This window comes from Semicossyphus pulcher, unplaced genomic scaffold (assembly GCF_022749685.1).
Source record: "Semicossyphus pulcher isolate SPU_LCO1_2020_fin unplaced genomic scaffold, fSemPul1.0.p SCAF_5, whole genome shotgun sequence".
NCBI lineage: Eukaryota > Metazoa > Chordata > Actinopteri > Labriformes > Labridae > Semicossyphus > Semicossyphus pulcher.
Window position 1 is genome coordinate 19,783,391 of NW_027211726.1, and position 12,923 is coordinate 19,796,313.

At 44.5% G+C, this 12,923-nt stretch overlaps 1 protein-coding gene across 1 annotated transcript; it reads right to left on the reverse strand.

The window, feature by feature from the left end:
• Window positions 1–50: 50 nt before the first annotated feature.
• tril (TLR4 interactor with leucine-rich repeats) lies at window positions 51–3,066 on the reverse strand. Its single transcript, XM_069681556.1, has one exon. It carries the CDS (start codon window positions 3,064–3,066, stop codon window positions 601–603), a length of 2,466 nt encoding a protein of 821 aa, XP_069537657.1. The 3' UTR covers window positions 51–600.
• Between the last annotated feature and the right edge of the window lie 9,857 nt (window positions 3,067–12,923).

The window sequence follows — 12,923 nt, forward strand, 5'->3', positions numbered from 1 at the left end:
ACATCTATTGTAGAGGTAAATCATCCATAAACACTCAAATGACAAATCAGTCACATTGTTGGGGATTTTACTTCATCATGTAATGAAAAATGATGTATAAAAGTATAAAAACATGATAGATGTGATACAAAACAAGTGATTTTCTTCCTGCCAACCAGCAGCCATCATTACACACTGTACAAAATGAGACAATATGATGTCTGTGAACTCAATATTAGCACCATAGTTGAAATCAGTGATGAATCATTCGTTCATTCATGCATACACATTTTGCACTCACAACAACATCACGCATTTAGAAACGCACGCAGGTGCAAGGAAATGAAAGAGGAAAGGAGCAAAGCGGGAAGAGGAAGTCCGAGGGATCGGACTTCCTCTGGTGTCTGAAAAGGCACTGATGAGCTCAGCTGTTCTTTTGAGAGTTTAAGAGTATTCGTGTGGGCAAATAGAAAACAAAACACAGCATGGTGGTACCTTTCACAGCCAAAAACACATTTTTACTGCGACAATGCAGCGTGTCCAGAAAGTGGGTTGTATTGCGCAAGACCAAAGACTGCAGCACAAATCTTGCAGCGTCAGTTTTGCATATTTTTTATGGTTTTAGTCAGAGAATCTCTGCATGTCACTGTCTCTGCGAACACTGCTGTTGTCAAGGAAACGGTCACAAGGGAACTCAATGAGGTCCCCTTCCTCTAGTGGTGCGAGTCGTGCAGGTCGATTGCTCTGGTAGCTGGTGAAATCAGTGGACACAGAGGCAGTGGTCATGGCGGGACGAAACGTTCGCCTGGTCGAGTACATGTGCCGCACGTGCACCGCCGACTTCCTCCTCTGCAGCCTCTTCTTCAGGCTCCGCCCCAGCCAGACCCCGCCCACGACGAGCAGCAGCACGGCGTTCCCGGCTAGCGTTGCCACCGTCACCAGCTGGAGGTCAGAGGTCAGGACACCCTCTCGCCTGAGCTCCTCAGGAAGAGTGACCAGGCCTGTACAGTGGTCACGGGGCGCTACTTGACACACGGACCCTCCGACCACGCCTTCCACACACACCATGTAGGTCACGTCTGAGCTGAGTTCTTGCAGGGTTACGGAGCGAGCCGTGCCAACGGTGTAAACGTAGCGAGGGAATCGATCAGGAGTCCCAAACCGGTCGAACAGAATCCGATAGTGGACTTCATCCAGGCCGGGTCCATGTCCTGGTGTGTAGCGGTGATGATCCCTGGTGGTCCAGTAGACGGTGACAGTGCTGGATGTCACATGATCCACTGAAACGTTTGTGATGAAGTGGCGGTTGAACACACACGGATCTGTGATTACAGGTAAAGCCTCGTCGTGATCTGACCGCAGGAGATCAAACTTTTCTCCTGACAGGACTGAAGATTCGGTGGTGACCCCTGTGTTTGGATCAGTGGTGTTCTTGTCCTGGATTACTGCATAGCTTGGTGAGGAAGTAGCTGGTGGATCAGTTCCGGAAATGATGTTGGGCCTTCGTCTCCCTTTGGCACGCTTCCCAGCAGCCTCTGCGGCAGGTCGTGACCTTGGGCTGAGAGCCTCTTTCTTTGATTTCTTTCTCTCCAGTGAAGAAGAGGATGCCGCCACCATCTCTAGACCCCCTTGGTCTCCTTGGATTCCCACCTCCTCCTGTTGCTCTCTCTCACTTTTCCCCTGACCCAAACTTTCTGCCTTCCCCCCCTGGCCTTCTTCTCCTCCTCTCTCCTCCTGCTTTATTGCATCAACTCTTCCTATCTCCTTCACCTCCTTCTTTACCAACACCCCCCCTCCTTGGCTCTCCTCAAGCCCTGCTTGGCTCTTACACAAGTGGGTCCAGTTCCCGAGGGGCTGCAGCTGGGAGCTGTTCACATAGTCTAGATATTTCCCCCTCAGAGTTGCTGGGTAATGACACTGCACAAAAACAGTCAACAATTTTCCCTGAGAGTGCGCAGCAGTCATCCATCTTTTCAGCTCCTCCAGGCGACAGTCGCACGTCCAGTTGTTGCCATTGAGATCCAGGTTGTAAAGCACGTTGTTGAGGGCAAAAATGTCCCCTGACAGGCTGGTGAGCATGTTGTTCTTTAGCTTCAGCACCCTCAGATGTTTAAGTTGGGAGAAAGCTAAAGAGTCCACACTGGATATCCGGTTTCGGCTGAAGTCCAGCTCCTCGACGCGTTCCAGAGAGTCGAGGAGACCGGCGGGGATTTCCTCCAGCTCGTTGCCGTCAATCAGGAGCTCTCTGAGGCTTGACAGCCCTTTCAGAGCTCCGCTGTCCAGCCGAGAGATTCTGTTGTTACTGAGGGACAGCTTGGACAGCTTTTTCAGATTCTGGAAGACGTGATTTCCGACGTATTGAATTTCATTTTCGGACAGCAGCAAAGTTGTCAGAGCTTTGAGTTGGGAAAAAGTGAGGGCATTACGCACGGCAGACTGCTTGTTCTGCGCCAGATTTAGAAAGCGCAGGTTGGTGAGTTTAGAGAAAGCGTTTCTGTGAATGTGATGCAGCTTGTTAGATTCCAGGTGGAGATAATGGAGACTGGTCAAACTTTTAAAAACAGAGTCCTGCAGAACTTCTATTGCGTTACCGTCCAGACGCAATTTAACAAGATTATCCAAATTAGCAAAGAGCTCCGGTGTGATTTTCTTAATGTCATTATTATTCCCATAGAGGATAGTTAATTTCTTCAGGGGCTGCAGAGTCCCAGCGGGTATATTTGATAAAAGATTATGTCCCATGTACAGCTCCTCCAACTTGGAGAGCTTCTCAAATGCTTTTGGGTGAATGGTTTGTAATTGATTGTACTGTAAATTCAGCCTCGCGAGGTTACTGTACCGTGTGAAGTCGAAGGCAGAGATGTTACTAATGAAGTTACCCCCGAGGCTGAAGATCAGCACCTCCTCAGACACACGCGCGGCGGGTTTTGGCACAGTGCGCAACCCGCGGTTGGTGCACATGAGGTGCTGCGGGTGCTGACAGTCACAGGGGTCGGGACAAAAGCCTGCCGCCGGTGAGGAAGAGATAAAGCCATTGAGTGACAGCAGAAAAAAGCAAATCCCCGCCAGGAAATTGCCGGTATCCATCCCCACAGCGCGCTTGGCACAGCCGGAGGCTGATGCGGCATTCGCTTTGAGTATTTCAGGTGCAGTCGCCCCTTTCCACTCTCACGCAGGAGATCCACTCGTCCATATTCCACTTGTTGCTCTGAAAAGTGAAGAGACACATCACGCACACGGCTCCATCACTTTGCAGCATCATCTATAGCGCACATTAATTTGTGCAGTGCGCTCTCATGCTGTCCCAGCAAACCCTCCATCCCCCCAAGTGGTCATCTGCTGCGAATTACAGAGTTCCGCAAAAAAAAAAGCAGAGTTAAGGCGCAGAGCGCGCTCACACATACACACACTCACATTAACACACACACAAAAACTGAAGTAGTCCCTCCCCCCGCAACTCTGCGACCCTGCCAAAAACAGATGTGCAGTCTTGACGCACGAGATCCAGAGCTTTGCGCGTGCACGCGGGTAATCAAACACACACACGAGCCTCTACAGTGAGAGAGAGAGAGAGAGAGAGAGAGAGAGAGGGAGAGAGAGAGATTGAGAAAGCCTTTGACCGAGTTTCCTGCGCGCCCCCGCAGCCACCGGGGGTCTGAGATCTGGATCGGATCCCTGGTATGGACAAAACAGACAGGAAGATTTCCTTCCCACGGAATCCCAAAGGGTCCCCGAAGTCTTGGATTTCCTCGCAGCGGGGCGCAGACAGAGAAATCCAGAGTTCTCATAAAAAGTTTCACAAAACGCTTAATTCATGTCGTCATTGGTTCTGATAAGCTTAGAAAAATTATCATTCAGAAAACAGCTGTAGAAGTGCACAGTTATGCTGCAGTCTGCAAGCCAGAGGACATAAAACCTGAACATTGCTTGCACATAGTGAGAATAAACTACAATCATCACATCAACAGCAGTGTGCACTCTGTACAGTAGGTCTTCATGCAGCTCAGCTATAATTTGCCATTCTCTCATTAACGCGCCTCGTGTTGCTGGGGCCACAAGGAGCACAGATGGTTCACATTTGCAGATGAGGAATTCGGGTCGTGAAGTGTGTGTTAAGACTGACGAGAAGAGGTGCCAAATCTGAGTGAAAGATCTCCAACTTGAAAGTGGGGAAATAAATGCATTTTAAGTGGAGCATGTGAAGATTTTGTGCAGAAATTTGCAGAGTGAGGAATGAATGTCTGCAGTGTACATGAAGGTTGGTGTTCCAGTGCAGTTTGTAAAGCACGCAATGTTACTGCCAAGACAACATTTACGGCACATGAGGTAAAGTGCTTACCCAGCGCAATGTTAGATCAGTGGTTCACAGCCAATTTGTCTGGTAGATCCTTAACACTGATAGAGGGGCTCCTATCGGCCTACACCTTTTTTGACGACACCTGCCATGTTTTAAAACGAAATATTATTCAGCCCAGTGCTATAAATGATATTTTAACTTTCATTTTCTCATATTGAGTCATATAAGTTCGCTGTCTTCAAGTTTGCATGGCTAATAGGCTAATTTCTGCTGCAGAAGCCAACATTTCATCTGTTTATTCATATCCTACTTTTAGCTCACATTAAATAGCTCATTTTAACAAATATAAACATTTATTTATTTTAGCTAACTTTTTAAACTGCACATTCAATCAATTTTTGCTAGCTAGCTGGCTCACGACTTAAATTAAAACCAATTATCTTGCTGTTAGCTAACTATGTACACTGTTTATCACGTTTAGATAGCTGTTTCAGGTGTTTATGTCAAAGGTAGTTATTTCAAATGTTCATCCATTAGCCTATTTGTGCACCTTTTTGAGTGTTTATTCCTTAGCCTACTTTTAGCTTAACGTTATATGCTACTGTAGCTACCTTTAGCTAGCTATGCTGTTAGTCAGCAATAACTAGTTCAAATTTCCACCTGTTACGTTTGGCTAACAACTTTAACTACTTAAGCTTTTTATCCATTACCTTTAGCTTACATTTTTAGTTATAGCCTACTTTTAGCTTTTCTGTATCTTTATCCATTAGCCTACGCTTAGCTAACTGTTTCGACTTCTCTGCTGATTTTCTAAATGTTTTTGACTCCCCGAGTTGCAGCATGTGATGTCATTGTAAAAAAAATACAGATCTGACAACTATAGGAATATTAAATTGTCATTACTCATTCATGCACGCAAAGTCATAAACACATTCATGCACTGACAATTTCTCAACAAACCAATGCTATTGTTTCCAGAGCCAAGCTAATAGATGACTGTTGTAGCTCCCTCCAGCAGAGAGCAGAGGCTCCAAACACTCCCTGATTGGACTCTTTCTCATGCATATCTGTTGGTAGACATCATAGTCAGACATTATAGCTCTGTATGACTGAGTGTCTGTGTGTGAGAGGCAGAGAGAAATATAACCCTTGGGGAAGCCCCCTCTCTCTGGGAGGTCATTTCCTGTCTGGCAAAAAAATGTCTCCATAGCATTTCTTCATCGCTGCTCCCTCATCTGTACCCCTGTCTTTCTAGTCTCTCTTAGGAACACACACATTGAGAAAACAATCAATTTGCCCTCGGACACAGTGGGACCAGTCCAGTTGCTTTATTAGAGTCAACTGGTCTGTGGGTTGGCTTCAATAAAAGGGAAGGACTCATTCCAAGGGGAGCTGAGTCTGTGAATGAGATGTATAGATACAAAAAGAAAGATGGCAACAATAAAGAAAGACAAGATCAAATAATCTGAGGAAAGTGAGCGCAGGGGATCAGAGGAGGAGGGAAGTGAGTGTAATGTTAGACTGATTTAGATACAGATTGTTGTGAGGGGGAAAAAGTGCTCTGGAGTTGACCCAGATTCACAAAGAAGCTGGCACAAAAGGCATCAAGGACCCCGAACAGGGCTGTCTGCCACTGTGCCTGCACACAATGAGGGCTGCAAACTTGTTTCACCAGCACATCCTTTCACTACATCCCTAGCGGGCCTCTTGCTGTCCAATCAACCGGCCATGTGATGTCTCAGTCTCCTGGCAGAGACAGATACAGTGTGTATGCAGAGGAGAAACCTAATACCATCAGGAGGAGAGAGAGAGCAGGGTTAGTATAGCTGTCTGCACCTGATCGTGCCTGTTACATGAGACTGCCAAATTTTATGTATGTGTGTGTCTGCATGAAATAAAGAATATCCAGGTCAGTGCAGGTGAGTTTGTGTGTGCATGTAAATGAGACGATGCTGCAGCGTATGTAGGTCGTCTAGGATAGTGTTATGTTTCTTCTGCAAGGTCTTCGGGTGTTGAGACAGCCTGAATGAAGGAGAGAGACACAGGAGGAGGGGAAGTGTGTGCCTGTGTGGGATGAACAATGTCTATTTATGATGTTAAGTTGCACATGAAACAGTGAGGATTATTATACATGGTTTATATTTCATATTTTCATTATCAGGTAAAATGTAGCTTAATTTTACTTCTTACATTTATTCTAGCACTTTCACTCGTCATATAATAAAAGTGCAGGTGTAATTAATAACTTTTTTTTCGCCCCAAATCATTAGCCATTTACTATGTAGTAGTTCATTACAATCTACAATTGCCTTTTTATCAAGGGGTCAGATTCTGAGTGCCCTCAAAAGTCTCCCCATGGAAACAAACAGGAAGTGCCCATGCATGAATGATACTTTCTGTGATAAACCCACAATGCATTGCGTCACATTTTTAGGAGCGAAATTAACAGATCCTCAAATCTACACCTGGAAGTGATGACACAGAAGGATGACCGTAATTGTCCAAAATCTCAACCAACGGCTCACTATTCAGAGTCCGTTAGTAGGGAGGAGTGATGAGCTAACATTGGAGTGAAATTGGGCTCAGCCCAGGACCCTGAAACTGAAGCAGGTAATGGAATTCAGCCATCATTAATAATTAGGCCTGTTTACACTCCCTTTTCTGTGATATATGGAATTGTCTTCAGTGAAAAAGGAGCTTGGAACTGGATCATATAATCGTCTTTAGCAGGTACTGTTTGTTAATGTTTAATGGAAATGTGGGTGTTCAAACTTTCCAAGTAAGTGGAAAGCCCCTTTTACACTGCCAGTGTAAGGCGGGTTCATTATGTCTCTGTTACACCTTGTCTTCCATGTAAAGGCGGAGTGGTGGGGCGAAGTTGTACTGCCTGTGAGCCGGCATCACGGTGTGGACAGACTGCACGCGCTCAATTCGCCTACAGCCTCGTCTGTCACTTGTTGGCCTGAGTCTTTTCAATCAAACAGCTCCTCACAAGGTTGTATACTTAACAGTACAATACCGTTTTCTTAAAATGGATGATTATGACAAAGCCTAAGTGAGAAAAGCTGTTAAAAAGTGACGCCGCCAGCTTGTTGTGCATTGCTAGGTATCCCAGCATGCTTTGAGGATACCTAGCCACTTTCTAACAACATTTCTCCCTCATTATGTCATATTCATTCATTTTAAGAAGACGGTGGTATACTATTCAGTAAATAAACCTTATGGGGTGTTGGTTTGATTGAAAACACTCCACAATTCACCCCAATAAGTGACCAGCGAGGCTGTGCGGAAGCAAATGTAGGTGAATTGGTCGCGTGCAGTGTGTCCGCACCATCAGAGGTAGTGACAGAGGTGAAACGGCGTCAGTGTAAACCACAGAGCCAGCAGGCAGGAACAGCGGTGTGTGTGTATGTGAAGCATGTGCTGTTTGTTTACACCTTTCACACGTTTTGCTTCCACAATGCTGAAACGCTGTGTAAAACACACACTAGGAAGGCTTTACGCTGGTGTTGTTTGGTGCAATGTAAAATGGCAAAGACGGCATAATGCTGGAGCTTCATCACAGCACTGTGAAATTTCAATGTAAAACGGGTTGAAGAGACTATTTTATCAACTGCCATTTTAAATAGAAATACTGAAGTCAAGCTTAAATTTAAAGTCAATGTGTACAAGAAGTCCTAAAGGTCTCTGTATACTGGAGAGTGAGAACACCAACAGTGTCATCACGACACTGTGTCAAAACTCCAAAACAATTCAGCAAGGCGACCTGAGTTGTGATAGTTGTGTCAACAACAGCAAGACGTCTCATTCAGTTGAAATTAGCGTGGAACAGTTAAAACACATGCAATGACACAATGTTAAAACGTTGCTTGTCATAGTGCAATAGCAACTAAATATTCTGACCATATCTTTGTGTTAAATATGAAGATTTTTATCAGCAGCAGGTTAGCTAAGAAGTTAGCTTAGCATGAAGGCCAAAGTTGGGAAAACAGATGTAAATGTAACAAAGTCAGCCTGTCAGCACCTCCATAGCTCTTTTTAAGCACATTATCACTAGAATACAGACCAGACTGTTTTTAGTCTTTATGCTAAGCTAAGCTAACCTTCTCTTGGCTGTGGTTTTCAGATTGACTGTACAGACATAATCGATCTTTTCATCTCACTCCAGGCAAGAAAGCAAAGTTTCCCAACAATTATTTTAATGGATGTGAATATTTTAGAACTCTGCTTGAGACAAATGATGTTTAAACCAGAAGTATTGCACGCTGCAGCCAAGCCAGTAAAAAAGCAATTCAGACACTGCTTCGTACCATGCTGACACATAATGCACACATTTAGCATGAACAAAAGCACACGTATACACAGAGGACATAAAACACAGTCAGTAAAAGTCTTGAAATGATCAAACACACAGAAATGCACAAATATGTGCACCATGCAGGCCTGACATTGTAAGGGACTAATGAGCCTCATGCAAACTTACAGGAAGTTGTGCTTGTGGAAACATGTGCATCCTATTGTATGCAGGGATCTTAAAGGCTCACTTTTCCCTGAGGGCCTAACACGCATCAGAGAGACACATCCTGGTAACATGACACCGCATGAAACTAGCGGATTATAACAGTAATCCAAGGAGGATGTGCCGCAATGACGACAAACAGCAGCTTTGATCCTCCAACGGAGCTTTTATCAATAGGAAATTAGTCAAACTCATAACAGATTGTGCCTGTGTGCGGCAAACTTGTAAAGCGTGTGAGGGTCTTTATGGGCATTTTTGTGTGTTTGCACTTTTTTTTGTTTAGGAGCATGTTATATGTTTCTTTGTGTGAAGTCTAGTGTTGCTTTGTAGTATCAAAAAATCACTATGCAAGGATAAAGGAAGGAAGAGAGGGGATGAGGAGATGGGATTGTGTGTCTGTCTGTCTATATGTGTGTAAGGAGAGTTTACATGAGCAACAGCTGCAGGGATCATTAAGTGCTTTAGCTAGAGCTGGGAATCACAGATCTAGTCCGAGCTCACATGCTTTAACAGTGTGTGTTTGAGTGTGTCGGTATGTTTGTGAGCGCATGACTGAGTGTGTTTATGCACTTAGAGGGAGATGGTGAAAGAGATTCTAAACTCTCCATGCAACATGTGTGCAGCTCCACTGAAATTGTCGTTGTGAGCAGAGATTAAGGAGAAGAGGATGCAGCCACATTTCAGGTGCTCCTACATTAATATAAATGATAGAAGAAGAGTGGAAGGAACACCTGGTTCCCTTGTGCATGCTCGTGACCCTGCATGTATCCACTGCTCCATTGCTCAACTCCCCCAGGTGGTTCCAATCGAGGGGGACGGAGAAAAGGAGGGCAAGATGGAGGATGAAAGTGAGGAGACAAAGAAAAAGTTCTCTTTAAATCGCTCTGCACAAGAAATAAACAGTCACATTTAAATGGGAGCAACAGAGCATGTCACAAACAGCACGCACAAACGCCTGATTGCAATAAAACAAGCACTTCATGCAATGTGGGAAATGCATCTGCTTCAGCATTCCTTTCTGCTTTGGTAGCGCTCCAACCTCTCCTCTCCTGCATGACCTCCCGGGGTCATGTTTTGTCGTTGAGACCAACATGTTGAACGAGTCTAGGGGGGGAGAAAAGAGGGGCGAAGGAGAGGAGAGGGAGGGGTGGCAGAAGTGTCAGGGTTTCAGTCGACCCTATGAGGGTTCAGAATGGAGGGAAAAGAGAGGAGGAAAAGGAGGAAGGGAGGTACGTGACATCTGGAAAAAATTAGAGAGCATGCTATTGCCCTGTTGAAAGGGTGGAGGGGGAGATAAGGGGGAGGAATAAGGAGGGTAGTGTAAGGGATAGAGTGTGTGTGTGCTGGGAGGACAATGCTTTGATGTAGAGAGTTTGATAGGAACTGTCTGCATGCACATAATCAGCCTCAATCACATAATGACACAAAGGGAACGTAATGCCTCCAGATCTGCAGACGGCTGAGCTGCACAGAGATAAAAACTCAGCCAGGAACTTAAACACCCTTTAAACTGTTACAGTCTGTACAGGGCTGCAATAAAAATGAGAGCAAGCATAAAAACATGCAGTCATAATGCAAAACCAGTCACAAGCAAGAGCAGAGAAAATGTTGGGCTTTATGAGTCACAAAACAAAGTCGCCAGTCAGTAATTTAGAGAGCAGAGACATCTGATCTGCAGCTGTCGAGCCCGAGTCCCCGCTCTGTGCTGCTTCTGTGCAACATCGCCCCCTGCAGCCAAGGAACATTACAGCATGAAGAGGCAACAATACAGTTAGAAGTCAGAGGAAGGCTGTAGTTTCAGGCCCCAGATTCAGGATTCCTTAGCTGTAGATTGACAGGAAATGTGTGGAAGAGAGAGTGGTGTAGACCGATGCATGGAGGGCTTTTCCTCTATACACGGGCCACCTGCTCTAGCATCTGAGCTAAACCAGCGCCCCAACAACTACGCTCTTATCTTATCATTAGCCCTCAGTTTAAACATTCCTGGCCAAGAGTTGCATGAGAAGACTGATGCCACTCTCATTTCTGTAGGCTTAAGCTACCACCAGCAGCAGATTAGCTTCGCATAAAAAAAATAGCTAAGCTAAGCTAGCTGTTTTGTCATGAAGACCAGCATGTCACACAAGTATTGGGGAGAAACATGTGGCTAGAAAAGGGAACAAAATCTGCCTACAAGCACTTCTAAAAGCTCACTACTGGAATAGTTATGTTTACCTTGTTTAATCCATACAAGAAGAATTACGCCTACACAGGAAATAGTCCATGTAGCCCCCCATGAAAGCATAACTTATATTGTTGTTGAAGGGGGTAGACAAACAAGATATAATATGCTTTAGAGTTGCTGGACTAAATAGCTCAACTAAGATAACCTGCTGCTGTTTGTATAGCTTGTATCAAAATTGTGCTGACACTGTGCACTTTACAAAATGCAATTGCGCTTAATCAAGCTAAGCAAGTTGCTGATCTCTAACTACTGCATACAAAGAACACACAGAGTGACTTGTACATCTCCTCCAGTCACTCATGGGTTAATGAGCCCAGGAGCAAAGGTCATGTTCAGCTTTAGAACAGGGATCCTGTCAGCATCTTGCTCAAGGGCCTTTAAACTTCTAAGACCGATATCCTCTAGCTGAAGGGAACTTTTACTCTCTACTTTGCACTCTCAAATTGCAGAGTGCATGGAGCGCATGAGCAAATGACAGACCTTCCTGTGCAGTAAAAGCATCATCAGAGACCTCCCTGCATGTTCTTTAAACAGAAATCCACATGAGCTCAATGAAAACCAGCAGCTCAGTGTGCAGTAACTGTATCTCACCTATAGAGGACACTGTAACACACAATCTGCATGCACAGTGTGTGTATATGTGCCACAAAGGTGATAAGAATATAAATAGGTGTGCTGGAATGCAGAGGCTTTTAAGTGTAGCTTATCAGCATGTATTATATCATCTCATTAATGACTGTCTCTTTCTCTTAACCAGAATAAGATTTAAATTGTGATATTGATAGAAATGTTTGAAAGTCATCACCTGTGTATGTCTTGTTTGCTTCCTCCTTGTATGTGTGAGTAACCTAGTGTGGTTTTGAAGTATGTCAGGGTGTGTTTCCTTGTGTCTTCAGTAAGTTCAAGGGAGTCCACGTTAGGTTTGACAATGAAACTTACATAGATAACAATCCTTCCTTCATGTGTGTGTTCTACATAAAACATGGCACTGCTGCATATCAGCAATAAACATCCATGTTTCTCCCAGTCAGCCCTGAGATTGCAGGCTTACATTCTTTTAAACTCCAAACACTGCCATTAGTGTTGTTGCTTCTGAGTATGTGGACACACCCAACTCCAGCTCTCCCTTTCACAGTCCTTTTTTCCCTCTATTTTATGTTTTCCCTTCCCTCTGTTGCCATAGAAATAAGCCCTGGCAGGAAGCGACAGCCTCATGCCCATGCAAAGGAGGAAATTTGTTTTGTTGGCAAAACAAATCCGAGGCATGAAGGTGCTTTGCAAGGACAATAAAGGTGACCAGAGAGAGCAGAGCGTTCTCCAAAGAAGACCTCATTAGAGAAATACAGATATAAGTAGAAACACACGAACACATGGTCCATTTGTTCACCCACTCGCTCATTCTGTCTGGATGCCATCGCACAACTTCTCTCACTTACTCATCGTCTCAGCGAACAGTCATCACTTGTGGGTAAAGCCAGATTTTGCAATCAGAATGTCAGAGGAAAATCACCAAACAAACAATCTGTCATTGGACCAGACAGATTAGCATAGACATACTGTATCTCCACCCCCACTAGCTTTCAATTTATGAACAAGCTGATTCCTTCATTCCTTTACAGCTATTTGAGAAACTTAGTAAGCAAAGTGCCACATATACCATCCCTTCAGATTAAGTGTTCTTTATACAACACAAGAAATTGAATGACCCCACTTGAGCTTCAGGAAATTTAACAGGCTTTTTTTATTTAATTGTATAAAGATTAGTTGGTAAAATAATTGACACATTACTCAATTTTGAAAAAGACTAGATTAATTGTACCTATTAATTTCTGGGCCTGGGAGCTTACTATATGATGGAGAATGACTGTATCTGACCTCTGACCCCACATGTTACACACCGAGGC

Excerpts from the sequence above, each read along its gene's own strand:
- tril (XM_069681556.1), bottom strand. The coding sequence starts at position 3,066 with ATGGATACCGGCAATTTCCTGGCGGGGATTTGCTTTTTTCTGCTGTCA.